The 14,655-nt window shown below is 40.8% G+C and overlaps 1 protein-coding gene across 1 annotated transcript in view; it reads left to right on the top strand.

Annotated features, from left to right (window-relative positions):
* The window catches only part of LOC146859903 (kinesin-like protein KIF18A), a 391,179-nt gene that overhangs the window by 153 nt on the left and 376,371 nt on the right, over positions 1-14,655 (top strand). The window contains exon 2 of the mRNA XM_085643641.1: positions 4,734-5,093. Coding sequence (XP_085499767.1) covers positions 4,769-5,093 — 325 coding nt within the window. The 5' untranslated portion in view covers positions 4,734-4,768. The remainder of the gene's footprint in view (positions 1-4,733; positions 5,094-14,655) is intronic.

Below are 14,655 nucleotides of genomic sequence, written 5' to 3'. Positions count from 1 at the left end.
TCCAAGGCGGCTTTATTCTTAGCTACTAAATACTAAACTCTTGTTCTGCTCTGTGGCGTACGCGTCGCCGATAGCCACTCCGCCTGTACTGCGTCACGAGTACGTCTGCTACGCCCTCCCTTAAAGAGCATTAGTATCCAGCCCGCAGCGCCTATCCGTTTGCAGCTCGCTGTACTAGCCCGCCCGTGCTCCCACAACCCACTTCGATCAGTGCATCTATTAGTCGCTGCAAATGATAGGGAGTGGGATGGGTCGGTTTAACATACCAGCTCTGGCTGAAGTGTTTTCCATCCTTGACGCAATAGCCGCTGAAAATACTTTGAAAGTATTGGGGTGGATTTACAATAAACTAGCGCGGTGCAGCAAGTCATTTTGCTGCGACGCGTTAGAGTTGAAGCGCATGGATGCGACATATTGACAACAATATGCCGCATCTCTGTGCTTCCCCCCTGCGCTGGGCGCACAAACTGCTGCCTTGCGCCAAAGGATGCTTGCTTCACGGGAGTGATTGTTTATGTGCAGGAAGGGCTACCTTCCTGCACATAAACAATCAGAATGGTGTTTTACAACTTCTATGTGTGCTTCATTAGCACACATAGAACTTGCAAAACGTCATTCATTTAAAAGAATAGTTCATGCACACAGGAAGGGACACCTTCCTGTACATATATATTTATTAGAGGCCATTTCCTCGATCTGTGTGTGCTGCAGAATGCATCACACATAGAAAGGGGAAAAAAATTAGGAGAAGAATACATTTTTCCTTACGCCGGGGAGGTGTAGCTTTCAGACCCATTTCCAAATTTACGATTTCTTGCAAATCTGGAAATGTCTGGTTCCATGGGTGTTGCGTGGGAACACCCACAGCACGCCCCTTTCACGCAAAGTGCTGCGTGTAAAGGGGCCATATTTACAAGGACCGGAAAAGCCACGCAGGGTGGCTTCTGTCCATGTAAATGGGGCAGAAAAAGGCGCTGCCTGTTGGCCATGCAAAGGGCTTGTAAATCTGCCCCATAGAATTCACGACTGTTAGGGCGAGTTATTTTGTGCTGGGAAAAGCTTTGAACGCAAAGCGAACCATAAATAACATGAAGTAACACTATACGCATCATTTTAGCCCTCTTTGTATGATTGTCAATTAAACACCTTCAACCACTTATCGGTTTTTATCACACAGCATTTCAATTGTTTAGTCTTGTGGGCTCATGCTTAAATGAGTATCTTCTCCAAACTTGAAATAATCTCACCCCTACATCCAAGGTAAAAATAACCGATTTGTACCCCAGATCCTGATCCTCCTGGAAATCAGGAACTGTGCGAGCTGCAGAAGACTGATGCACCAGTGGGATTCTTAGCATTATGCACATGTATCTCCTATATGCGCCAGACTGAAGTTTGAGTCATGAAGCAGGCACCGACCCTTGCTTACTTCAGTTCCGAACCAATGCACAAACAGATTCACAACATCCCACAGCTCTTTGTAATGCTACCAGCTTGGCTCTGCTTGTCGGGCTGCCTGATGCCAAGAAGGCCCTGGTGGGTTACATACTGACTTGGGTTTCTTTAAATCCTAAATTTACTAGTTTGTCTATTTTTCAAAGCATCCTACTCTCCAATATTAAGCCCGTGTCTGTTCAGTGTATGTATTATGCTATTGTACTGTGTAGTACATTGTCGTGTTCTACGGTATGTGCCAGATAAGAAAACACACAGACTACCAGATTCTTGGAGATATTATTTATTCTCCCTGTCTAAGTACAATGGTACTGGATATAACCTGACCAGAATTTGTCTCTGGTCATCCTCAATTGTTCCTGCCCATCGCAAGAATGCCGGTTCTCTCCCCACTTACTGTCCACCCTTGGGTGAAGGAAGTAGTATCCAGATTCTCTGCTGTAGGGTCTTATTGTTCAGGGATGACATACCTAAATCTGCCAGGCCCCCCCCCCCCCCTCCTTGAAAAGAAAACATCTTTTCCTTTTAGAAAATAATGCCCCCGTCCTCTTGGTGACTGTCAAAACAGTTGAACCCCTTTGTGCAGAAATTGGAGTCTTTGATTTGATCTTGCCACCTCTCTTGCTGCCTTTTGTCAGACTTTGTGACCATATCGCATGGGGTGTCAAGTGATTACCCTGATGTCTCTGTAGTCCACTTTTTGTGGATGCATTGTGTTCGGCCAGTGGCTTTTTATTTCCAACCTCTAATCCTCCTAGGGAGCATAGGTAGTCAGGTCAATGGTGGCCATGTTTCTTCATGGATAAAAGAGCACAATAGACTCTGTGCTTCTTGAGATGTGACCTTCCTGGAAGGTTGTATTTGATAATCAGGATCTGTAAAGTGCAGCAAATCATGTGAGGATCTCGAGGTGCTGGGGATGATAGCTGCTTAGTGGTGATCTTGTTCATTTGAATAGCCAAGTATTTAATCCTTTCCTGAATTGCTGGTGTTGGGACGGTCCTTAGTTGCAGGGGAAGGTTGTACCAGGTCTGCCTGGTGTGAGAAGGAGCCTTCTCCTCTGTTGGCTCGGCGGATTCGGGGGGGTGTCTGCGAGGTCGTAGGTGTCTGGTTGGTTAGTGGAAGGTCCTGCATTTGTTAATGTACGTTGGTACCTCCTTGTACAAGGCCTTGCATGCTTGGGTCAGCATCTTGAACTGGCATCTCTTCTGGATCGGGAAACAAAGGAAACAATCTGTCAAAACAAAAAAAATGTGAAATACTCAGTACACATGTTGTGCAAGTTATTCTCTCAGTGATTGTTAAAGGGTTATTGGTTGTGGTTGCGATGCTGTCAAGAGACACTTCAGAATGCTGTTAGGAAAACCTGCAGTAGTAACTGTACTCAGGGCATGACTGGTATCCATGGTATACAATATAACTATTGTTTCTTCGATCTGGAGTTGTTAACACCATTGCCTGTTCTAGTTTAACTCCTCCTTGCAGTATTCCTTGTCGAAAAATGCCAGATGTTGGTGAGTACCACAGAACCTAAGGTATCCTGTATCCTCACCTATCTTGTCATTTACCTGACCAAATTAATTCTCAGTACCAATGACTTAGTGGTATTCTTTGTTGGACCTTCACGCAGCTTGTTGGTGCCATGCTTTGTAATGCTTCACCCTGGTCCCTATAAACCAGGATGGGCTCAACCATTTCCCAAGGAGCACTTTAGATATTGATTGCAATGGAGTCCATTGGGATATAGATACAAATACTTAAATGTCTCCATGATATCCCTTTATTTAGGTGCATTTGGCATGGTTAAAACAGATATATTGTGAGAGTTAAGTGTCTTTACACCCTAATGAGCAGTCAAAATGTTTCAGCCCTCGTGGTTAGTCCAATCTGGGTCCTGGGCTTTTGTCAGGACTTATTTGTAGATGCACCATAATTTTAGTTCTCAACGTTAAGTCCTCTGTGGTCAGTCGTGGTAATTCTAAAAGACAACAGATAACAATGAACACAAAACCTGGCCTATTGCCCCAGTTCTTATTTTGGGCACCTATTAGTGACTGTGTTGGATATATAACTAATTGACATGGTTGCAGTTCACTTCTCGTTTTTTGACAGACGAGGGCATAGCATGCACACTAACATGTGGGCATTACATTGATGAACAATTGTGGTGTGGTCATTCTGCAATCACTATATCATGGAAACATCTAAAAATGACTACATGGGTGTGCGTTGTGTTTCATTTCAAATACACTGAACTCCGTGATCATCAAGTAATGCATGTTGCATGGTATATACAAATAAAAGACTTATTAACATGGTTGTAGTTCACTATGTTTTTTGACAGACAAGCGACATAACATGCACACTAACGTGAGCACTACATTGATGAACCATCGTGGTGTGGTCTTTATAAAGTCACTGTATCCTGCACACATATAAAAATAACAATACAGGGGTGTGCTTTGTGTTTAACTGCAAGTATGAGATTCCGGTAACGCATTAAGGGGCATATCAGCAACAACCGGCGATAATTATCGCTAAGCGCACTTAGCGCTAGGATAATTATCGCCGGCTAGCGTGGATTTTTATCGCTTTGATAGTGTGCTATTAGCAACGCTTATCTCAAAAGCGATAAAAATCCTAGCGCTAACTGCCAAACGTGAGATTATCGCTGGAAACCCAGCGATAATCCCGCAAAGTTTGCTGATAACTTGCTGATAGGGCCTCGCATACTTAGCCATGATATCCACCTTCCATAGGATATCATGGCTAAGTCAGTTTCAAAGCAGGCGTAAGGAAAGTAGCGAAAACAGAGGTTATCGCTACTTTTCTTGTCGCTATGCTGCTTTGGGTGAGGCTTGATAATAGAAGAAATGTCGCTTAGCGACATTTCTCTCGTTATCCTGGGGAGGAACGCCCACTTTGCATCTCATTAGAGATGCAAAGATGGGCGTTAGGAATTCAGGCGCTAAGGCAAGGTTTCACGCGATAGCGTGACCTTGCTAATATATCGATAAAATTATCGCTGCTTTTCGGCCGACAACGGCTGCTATTTTATATTGCCATCTTGTAGATATGCCCCTATGTTCCTATGTGTAAAATCCATAAGTAATACCTTGATCAGTTATCATTTATGTTGCATGTATATGTTCAACTAGACTCCAGGTATTTTTTTGCTTTTAGATTTGGTACTACATGTTTTTTTATATGGGGTAAATTATTGAGCAGTTGACAATCATATGTATTTAATAATAGAAAACTTGTATCTTAAATTTCAGAAATTAATTTGAGAAACGCCAGCTGAATCTGGAGAATGTATGCCTTGGATGAGGATGTTTGCAGTCATGTCAGAGTCGTGGTCCGTGTTCGTCCAGAGAACCAGAAAGAAAAAGAAGGCAATTATCGACGAGTTGTTCATGTAGTCGACAAGCACCTTTTGGTTTTTGATCCAAAAGTGGAGGAAGTTAGTTTTTTTCACGGGAAAAAAGTTTTAAATAGGGACGTCAACAAAAAAACAAACAAGGATCTCAGCTTTGTGTTTGATGCCGTGTTCGATGAGAAGTCAACTCAATTGGAAGTGTTTGAAAACACAACAAAAATAGTGATTGACGGAGTTTTGAATGGTTATAACTCTACAGGTGAGTTTTAAGACTTGAAAAATAGTTATTACCTCCTTTTTGGCTATTATTTACAGATATGTCTGCCTTTTTTTTTTTTTTTTTTTTTCTTTTCAGTAAAGCTTTTCAAAATGCTGATGAGAATATTTGCTATTTCTGTGCATTTTGTTGTTTTAATGTTAAGCCTGATGAAGGCTACATTTCAGTAGTTTTGTGGTTGAGAAACAGTTAAAATAAAAAATAAAATAATGAAAACAGCCGTTTGTGACAACTTTTTGTCACAATGGCTGATGTACAAAAGAAATATAACATTACATCCGACCGACCCATCTGCTTGCAGGGATATATCGGGGTTGTAGTTTCCGCAAAAACTTGCTGTACCCAGCGCAAATGACTGAGCTGCATTTTACAATTATTTTTCATTATGTATGATCTATACACAAGTTCATATTGTAAAAGCTAAATAATGAAAAATGGTTATTAATGAAGCTTATATGTAACTGAAATGTAAACAAGAAACCTAGTGTAGGGACACTAGTTATTTGTACATCTCTGCTTTGTGGTCACCCGTACTGCCGTGATATCATGCCATATTGAGCAACCTTTAATTCCAATTTATAGAGCCTACACATGCAGTTTTAGGAATATGAACAAAGTAATGTCTAGTCCTTCTTTTACTTTTTAATTTTTTTTTAGCCAAGCACAAGCAAACAGGTAATTAGATTTCTTGTATGCATTTTTCTGTCTTGGCACTCTTCCCCGGACCTATACGATATTTTAAAGTGATCTACATAGGGAACCATAAATACTCTCGGGCCATTTTATATTTTTATTTTATCCCCATCTGATGTGTAATAGGTAAAATAACCTGAACCACATTTACTCTTCATTCTTATACTGCACATCCATAGCAATTCTCTGCACACATTGAGTCATGCTATGTACCCTCTTTGGTCATGCATTTACCTTTATATACCCACTCTACTCTTGGAACTGCCAAGGGAATTTGTAAACATAGGCATTAACCATATCTGTCCCATCTTTCCTTTGAAACCGTGGCATATTTTTCATTTGGCCCTATTCTGGGATTTTCTAACTCCTTTATACGTGGGCAAGATGCACATTAGGTAAAATAACGTTTTAAATGTTCCTGCAGGTCCCTATTATGCCCGTACATTGTGCAGACAACTCCTAACTGCTCTACAGTCAACTCTGCAGTTTGGGTCTCCTCCTCTTTACTCCTCACTCACGTGTGGAGCTAAAGCAAATTCTTGGGTTTGGGCATAATACTGCTAAATTGAATCATAGGAATTAGTAAAGAAAGCTCCTTGTGGGTATGTGCACACCCATGTGTGCCCCCAAACCCTAGCTTCATGATGTCTTTAGTTTCCGCAGTCCAGTGCACACCGCAAAGAAAATATAGACTGAGAACAGCTTGTTAAACAGGCAGCAATGGGGATGGGATATAGGGCTGGGTTAGAGAAAGGAAAAATGCCCCACCGCCCTCCAAAACCACTGCACCACCTCCCATCAACCTCCCACCCCCGTGACATCACTAACTGAGACCCATCACTTTATTTACTTCCCACTGTCATAAGTATGATGTCAGCCCAGTGAGGATAGTAGGAGCCCCCCCCCCCCCCCCCCGCTGTGTCTGATGAAGCCTGAGGTTCAAGGTGCTCTGAATTCTTGAGAAGTTGGTGCAGCATAGAGCATCTGTACTGTCAACGAGGAAACCTACTTTAGGGACTTTCCATCCTCCTTACATGTGGAGGCAATCTCACTGACCCTAAGCATTTGGTGCTAGTAACATCGGGAAGCTCGAAAATGACAGGTTGCGTAACTGATCCCTATGTACTTTATATTTGTTTCATCGATTACTAATCAAGATCTGGAAATATGACAGCGAGTGTGATTTCGGGCAAGATGCTGAAGTCCAAAGATTCTTGTTAGGCCAGATTGAGAGATGTTGTATGGTGTTTTGCAGGCTGACTTTTTCTACATATTAAAAGGTAAAGGCTTCATCTGTTCATTGGAAAAGGTATTTCCAGATTTCATAGGTTTGATCTGTTTATTATGAAACATCATGACACAGCCAGTATGTTTGAAGTACTTATTGTGAAATGCATGTTAAACACAATAGGCCTTTAAGGACAAATTGTTACTCTGGCAGGCGGTAATTTGTTCTATGGAATTTCACAGAATACCATAGCAGGCAAGGTTTTTGGTGTTGGTGGTCCACCCGAACAAACTGTGGGCATAGAAGATATGGGCTACAATAATCCTTGTTAGGCTGTCCTAGGTGAGATGATATTTTGCTTTTCCAACTGTAATTCTGTTTGCATGTGCATTTTTATGACTATGCCCGATGGTTGCCTTGTGGACCGTTTATGCTCCGTACAATAGTACTGAGTAGATTATGGTGACAACCAAAGATAAAGGCTATATAGGCCCGGTTGTTTATAATGAAAAGTTAAGATGAAGGCAGTAGGCCTACCATAATCTCACAGTACCTTAGTATGCAAGTGGTTTGGTGTTGGTTACACTATCTGACAAACCATGAATGTAGAAGATTTGGAATGTGAGGATCCTTGTTAAGCCCTTTTAGGTGAGATGGTGTTTTGTTGGTCAACTGAAACTGTTGATATATTTGCAATTTTAGGACTGTATGACCGAATGTTGACTTGTGGGAAGGCCTACACTCAGAACAGTAGACATGAGGAAATTCTAGGGACAGGCCAATGTTAACAGCTATAGGCTTGATTGGTGTGCAGTGAAATGTTATTCCTGATTCCATAGATCTACTCTGTTTATTATGAAAAGCTATTTTAAGAGCAGTAGGCTAGGCGTGTCGGTTGTGAAAAGCTTATGGCAAAGACATTAGGCCTCTAACAGGAATTGTTATTCCATTATGTTACAGGCCATAGAAATGTATTTTGTTGCATGTAACCTTACAGGTTACCGAAGTCATAGTAGGCAAGGGTTTTGGTGCCTATCTTACACTTCGGCAAACACTGGGAGCAAAATTTCACTGTGATGATCCATGTTGGACCCTATTATGAGAAGCTGTATATTGTATTTGCCAACTATAACTGTACAGGTTTGTAATTTTATAAATGTATGCCTTATGATTGCCATTTTATGTGCACTTCAGTAGTCCTGGATTGTATATTGTGTCAAGCCTCTGGTAAAGGCTAAAGACCTGCTTAGTTCACTGGGAAAAGCTATCTCTTATTCCTCGGCTGTGATCTGTTATAATGAAACGTTATTACAAAGCAACTAGGCCTTACTTGTGAAAAGCTTATGTTTATGATAGATCTCTTCCACAGGTGCATTGTATTCACACTGTTCTTAAACCTGTAGTCGGGTATTTTGTTACACGGAATGTTGCACAGTGCTGTAGTAGGCCAGGGTTTAGGCGCTATTTACACTCTTTGGCAAGCCGTGGGTACAGAAGGATTGTACTGTCAGAATTCTTGTTAGATCCTCTAAGGAGAGGTAGTATTTTGCTTTGCAAATTGTAACTTTGTGTACAATGTAATATTATGACTGTATGCCTGATGGTTGCATAGTGGGAAACATTATACTCCGTACATGAGTCCTTAGTTGATTATAGTTATAAGCTATTGGTAACCACTGTAGGCATGATTGGCTCAACAGGAGAAAATATTTCTGTTGCCATACAGCTGATCTATTTATATGAAAAGTTATGAGAAACATATTGGGCCTGAAATATTGATTGGGAAAACATGCTAAAATCATAAAGCGTTTAAAGATGAATTGTTATTTCACCGTATTAAAACCTAGAGAAATGCATTTTTGTTGCATTTTTGTTGCACGAACAATCGCAGGTTACCATTGAAGGGAATGATTTTGGTGGTGTTTGCTACCTCTAACAAACATTGGAAGATTGTACTGCAATAACCCTTTCTAGACACTATTCTTAGTTGTCTGCCAGGCTCTTGTAATGAAAAGTAATGTAATAAAATAAAATTGTATGTATGTGTGTGTGTGTATATATGTATATATGTATATATATATATATATATTCACTGAAAAAACCATAGGTTTCACACATGTTATAGTTAGCGGAAATTTTACTGATAAAAAACCAATGAAATTCCCCCGTTATAGTTAGTGCAGGCAACTATAACTCACGCGACCGCAATCCTCTGCTGATGCTAATACTGTATTTAGACACTTATTTGCCCATGTCTTCTTCCATACATTTTTAGCTATACATATATTACAAATATTTTTTTTTCATAAAGACACATATGTCATCAGCAGAAGATTGCGGTCGCGTGAGTTATAGTTGCCTGCACTAACTATAACGGGGGAATTTCATTGGTTTTTTATCAGTAAAATTTCCGCTAACTATAACATGTGTGAAACCTATGGTTTTTTCAGTGAATTTGCAAGGTTTTTTAAATGCTAATTCCTAACTATAACGTGTGTGAAACCTATGGTTTTTTCAGTGAATTTGTACGGTTTTTTAAATGCTAAGTTACTTTACGCCATTCGTGGCGTGCGCGCCCACTTAACGCAGTTCGTTCCGTGCGCGCACGGTGCGCTTCGCGCACCGTGCGCGCACAGTGAGCACGCGGTGCGCTTCGCGCACCGCGCGCCCACTTTACGCAGTTAGTGCCGTGCACGCACGGTGGGCACGCGGTGCGATGACAAAGCAAGAAAGCACGTCAACAAATCTGTTTCTGCTTTCCTCCGTGACTATGGTATGGGTGCCATTTACCACAACAACTTGCGTTATGACATGCAAGACATTTATAGAGGAGATGGTGTGCACTTCAATGATGAAGGGAACAGAGTCTTCCTCTTGAACCTTAGACTCTGCATCGGTACTTACTTGTAGGTACCACTAAAAAATCATTTCATAAACACAACGGCTCTTTTTAGAGCCCCCTAATATCTAAACACTTAAATCTGATTTTCATTTTTTTTTTTCTTTTTTCTACCGTACGCTTACCGTACGCGTACCCCGTGATTTTTTTTTAAATCAATAAATGGTTTTTTTGTACTTTTCTGTCCTTCTTTGACCCCCTTACAAATGTTAGGGGGTCTGGCTCTTTTTAGAGCCCCCTAATATCTAAACACTTAAATCTGATTTTCATTTTTTTTTTTTTTTTTTCTACCGTACGCTTACCGTAAGCTTACCGTACGCGTACCCCGTGATTTTTTTTAAAATCAATAAATGTTTTTTTTGTACTTTTCTGTCCTTCTTCTTTGACCCCCTTACAAATGTTAGGGGGTCTGTAACTCTCCTCATTGCCCCCTTTCCTTGTTTTCACTCTTTTTTTTCAGAGTGAAATACACAAAATGGCGGCCGCCGCTTCCTGGTTTCGGCCGATTCGAATGTTTACTAAGATCTAAGAGCCAATCAGAATCGCGCTCGCGCACGCCACCGTACGCTTACCGTAAGCGTACGGTAAGCGTACCGTAAGCGGGCTCAGATATATATATATATATTGATTTAAAGGCTATTTTCTCAGAATCTACTGAACAGATTTACACCAAACCTACAAAAGGCACTTCCTTGACCTAGGGGCTACCTCTCTGCCAAATTTTGAGTAATTCTGTTCAGCCGTTCGGGCTGTAGCTCGTTCTAAAGGTCCTATGGAAAAATGCATGGGAAAAACGCGTTTTGGGACCCCCCTTTTATCTCAGCCCCCGCTTGACGGATCCCCCCGAGACTTTCAGGGTAGGAGCGGAGCGTAGCGCCCCACCTATTTTGAGAAATTCGCGAGGATTCGTCGACCGGCGCCAAAGTTATTCAAAATAGAATGTTGAGGTTTTCCTATGGAAACGTGGTCCTAACTATAACTACCTACTGGCGACCGCCAGTAGGTAATATATATATATATATATATATATTCAAAGCAACTCGTAATATGGCTCCCTTTTGGGAATCACGGGCGCAGACCTCTTGAAGTGCCAAACAGTTTTATTAATTTATTTCCCCATCGATGTCCAGACGCGTTTCGGCCGTCCAAGCGGCCTTGATCACCTGACCACACGCTTGGGCAGACCCATTTTTAAAGTGCAAGTGCTTGTAAATTTTTAACAAACATAGAAAACATACTTATTGTCAGTCAAGTACAATGTAAATACATTACGATAATACATAGTCATTTTAGCAAATGCATAGACTGTGTTACATTGTAACTGGAGATTCAGGGCCCAAATGCCAGTAGTTATACAGAAAAAATATTTCGCATACATCTCTTTACTAGGTGTCAATTGACAGTATGTCATATGTTATATTATTCTTAAAGTGCTCACCATACTATGATAAACATTATGTAAATAAATTTCATACTCCCACAGTAGTCCAACTCTAAGTTCAAATAAATAATCTATTAAAGTGCATTAATGCGACAGTACTAGATGGACATAAAGTGACTGGTGCTACTGGTGCAAAAAAGGCAATCATTCGGCAGAAGATGCCGCTCATTGGTGGAGACCGATAGTAAATGATACGGGTCAGTCCAAATATGGTAGTATACAAGAAGTGAATAATCCTGTACCAAAATCAAGGCAAGTTCAAGTCAAATTCATCAGAGATTAAAATGCAATGAAAGACAGAAAATGAACAAATGTAAAAGACTTGTGACATATTTAAAATGATCAATAAAAAGACCCTAGGTATATAAAAATTACTACCCTGCAGCATCCTTAAAACCAATCATTTAAAATAACAGTAAAAAGTCCCAGGATAAACTCTACTTGTATTACTTTATGATAAAAAGATAATTCTTGTAACACTAGAGAGAGTGAGAGAAAAGCAAAGCAGTTGCAATCTCCCGAAGATATAATAACACAGAAGCAACTGCTAGTTCCTATATCCCCGAATTTGGTTCAATAGATGTTAGGAGTCAATTGTAGAATCGATGTATTGACCCGCATATCAGATGTTATCATTAAGCATAACCATGGGAAGAGTAGGGATATCCAAAGATATTGGAGAAGACGCCTCACTCACTAATAGTGACATGCTTCATCATTGGCGTCTTTCCACACCCAGGTAAGATGGTACTACCTGGGCGGACTCAACCAAAAGATGTGCTGGGAGGTCTTATATACATTTTCTCTGGTTATGCAGGGAACCAGTTCAGTGATAATTTTTAAAATTACCTCAAGGTATACCCCTGATTCGAAACTTTATTCTTGGGGTACCTGGGGTACTAATTAAAAAGCTTATGCTGTGATGGGATTATTTTGAAATTCTTGTTTCAAATGTACCCACTTGTTCTGCCAACATGTTTCGGCCCACGCACAGAGCCCACAAGGGTCTGGGGCCTTCTTCAGGGCTGTCTAGTCTAGTATTTGGTTTCCCTGACTTAAGTTTGATCATGTACTACATGCAAACCCAGATAAAAAATGAGGCCTATTGCACTCACCTAAGATTTGAAGTCCAGTAGATTTTCTGGAAGGAAAAAATAGTGTCAACGACATGTTAGCACTCCATTCTGGACTAACACCCATAGTGACAACTATAATAATGATCTATGTGGCTATATCACTCCACCCGTGATAGGTGCGATATCATCTGTTATATTGCAGTGTTTGTGTCATAATCCACACCTCTAACTTGAGTGTGACTATTCCGAAAAATCTCTCTACCCCAGCCCGGTCAACTCTCAAAATCTCAACTAATATATCTTACTGGCCTCTGGGGTAATAGTATTGTATTTTCCTGTATACCCTGTGCTCATTTTCAAAAAGGTGGGGGCAAAACTGGGGAATATTCAATTGGTGCCACGTGTGTGAACCGGATATCCTCTCCAACCCTACACCTTTTTGTTGTAAAAAACTGTGTTCATCAATTAGCCATTCTCACCTACTGGATGGTGCTAGCTTGCACCATGCGGGTCACGTGATTTTTGGTGCCGTCTTGTAGTCACACACTAGAGGTATAAAACAATGGAGGTTCAAACATATTAGTGTCCATGTTGTTTTATTAGCAGTTGCTGCTCTGAGGGAATCATAGCGACGTGAAAAGGTAAAAATTTGACCATTCACATAGTCATCACGGTCTCTTTTGAACTTCCATATTTTTCGTGCCTTTATTTTTTCTTCCTCTTTTCCTAGCCTACTGTTCATTTCTTCCCTCAGCTTGGTTTGCTGTTGGGGATCATATCCTTGTTGCTGTATATATGCTTCATGGGCGTCTATTTTTGTTTGCAATGCTGCCCCATCTATTTCTGCATATTTCACAAGAATCTGGACTAGACGTCTGGAGGAGTCCAGATTACATTCTCCCCATTCTGCCATCATCAAGGGGTTGGGTGTCTCATAACTGGGGGCTAACATGATACGAAGCCCCCATGGAATTCTACCAACATCCAGATATCTTTTTAAAGAACGAGCTTCCCACCACTTGGGCTGTTTCTTGTTTTTTCATCTTTTCCAGTATTTTAAATTGTTCCTTTAAACCAGTAGCCTCTTTATTTGTCTCCTTTTGTGCCCCTGTTCGCATGATCGCCTCATTCTCCAAGGCATCTGAGAATATTTCATCAGCAGCAAGCTCACGGGCTGCGCGCGAGTTAGCCGACATCTTCTGTTGGGGGATTGATTTAAAGAAACTGTTCTTAGCACACTGGGGAAGTAATCCAACGTGCGAGAAAAAGACTCTCCGCATCCGTTTCCCCCAGTGCGGGTACACCTCACATCAAGTTCTGTTAAAAGGTAAACCATAAAGGCAAGCATACATTTAAAAATTAATTTCAACAAGGATGATCCCCGTAGCAAACGAGCAAAAAAATACAATTTCATGTCACAATGATACAAAGTTTCGAAGTTTGCTCATTAATTCTTTCATAGAAAAAAACCACTCCCTGAAATCAGTTTCTTGACCCCATTACAAAAGGCTTTGACCTTGAGATGCAAGGAAAGTTAAAAGTGAGTTTTCCGTATAAATAGATAAAATAATATAAAACCATTTAATCCATCCCCTCAATTAGATCGTGCATGCAATTAATCAATATTGCTTACAAAATGAAAAGGACGTACTTTGCAGAAAGCTCATTTGCCCACCTTCTTCCCAGCTTTAACCACAGCAGCAAATGTATCTGCACATTGTGAAACACACTTGGTCAGTTTGTAGCAGTTTCAGATGCATCAAAACAGCTTTACACTGCCTGCTATTAAGAGACCTTAAGAGCAGAATTAAGGACCGATTTCTCTGCTCTTGGTAAAGGCCAAAAGAAAAACTAACCTATGTAGTTGATATTGAGGTGCAATAGAATCACAAGGGTATAGTTCCAGATCTTTTGAGTATGCACATTGGAAGTGTAAGTCACCAGAAAGTGGGCTTGGCCAAGCCTAAACCTCATCAGGCCGTTTCTATGATGTCTAGGAATGAGGTACGGCTCAATGTTGGAGTATAAACTTAAGGTAAAATAGAATGCCACCATTCGCTTCCCTGATTCGACCGTCTGCCTCTCATCTACCTGATTTAGGAGTTCTCTTCTAACCGATGGTCTGTCCAAGGAGTTGATACACACCGACTGGGTTGGTGAAGAACCTGTATCTGTCAATTGCTTGTAGTATTTTTTTGACATACATA

The sequence above is a fragment of the Triturus cristatus genome, chromosome 3_1 (genome assembly GCF_964204655.1).
Source record: "Triturus cristatus chromosome 3_1, aTriCri1.1, whole genome shotgun sequence".
NCBI classification, from domain to species: domain Eukaryota; kingdom Metazoa; phylum Chordata; class Amphibia; order Caudata; family Salamandridae; genus Triturus; species Triturus cristatus.
This window is presented reverse-complemented; position numbering and strand designations above follow the sequence as displayed.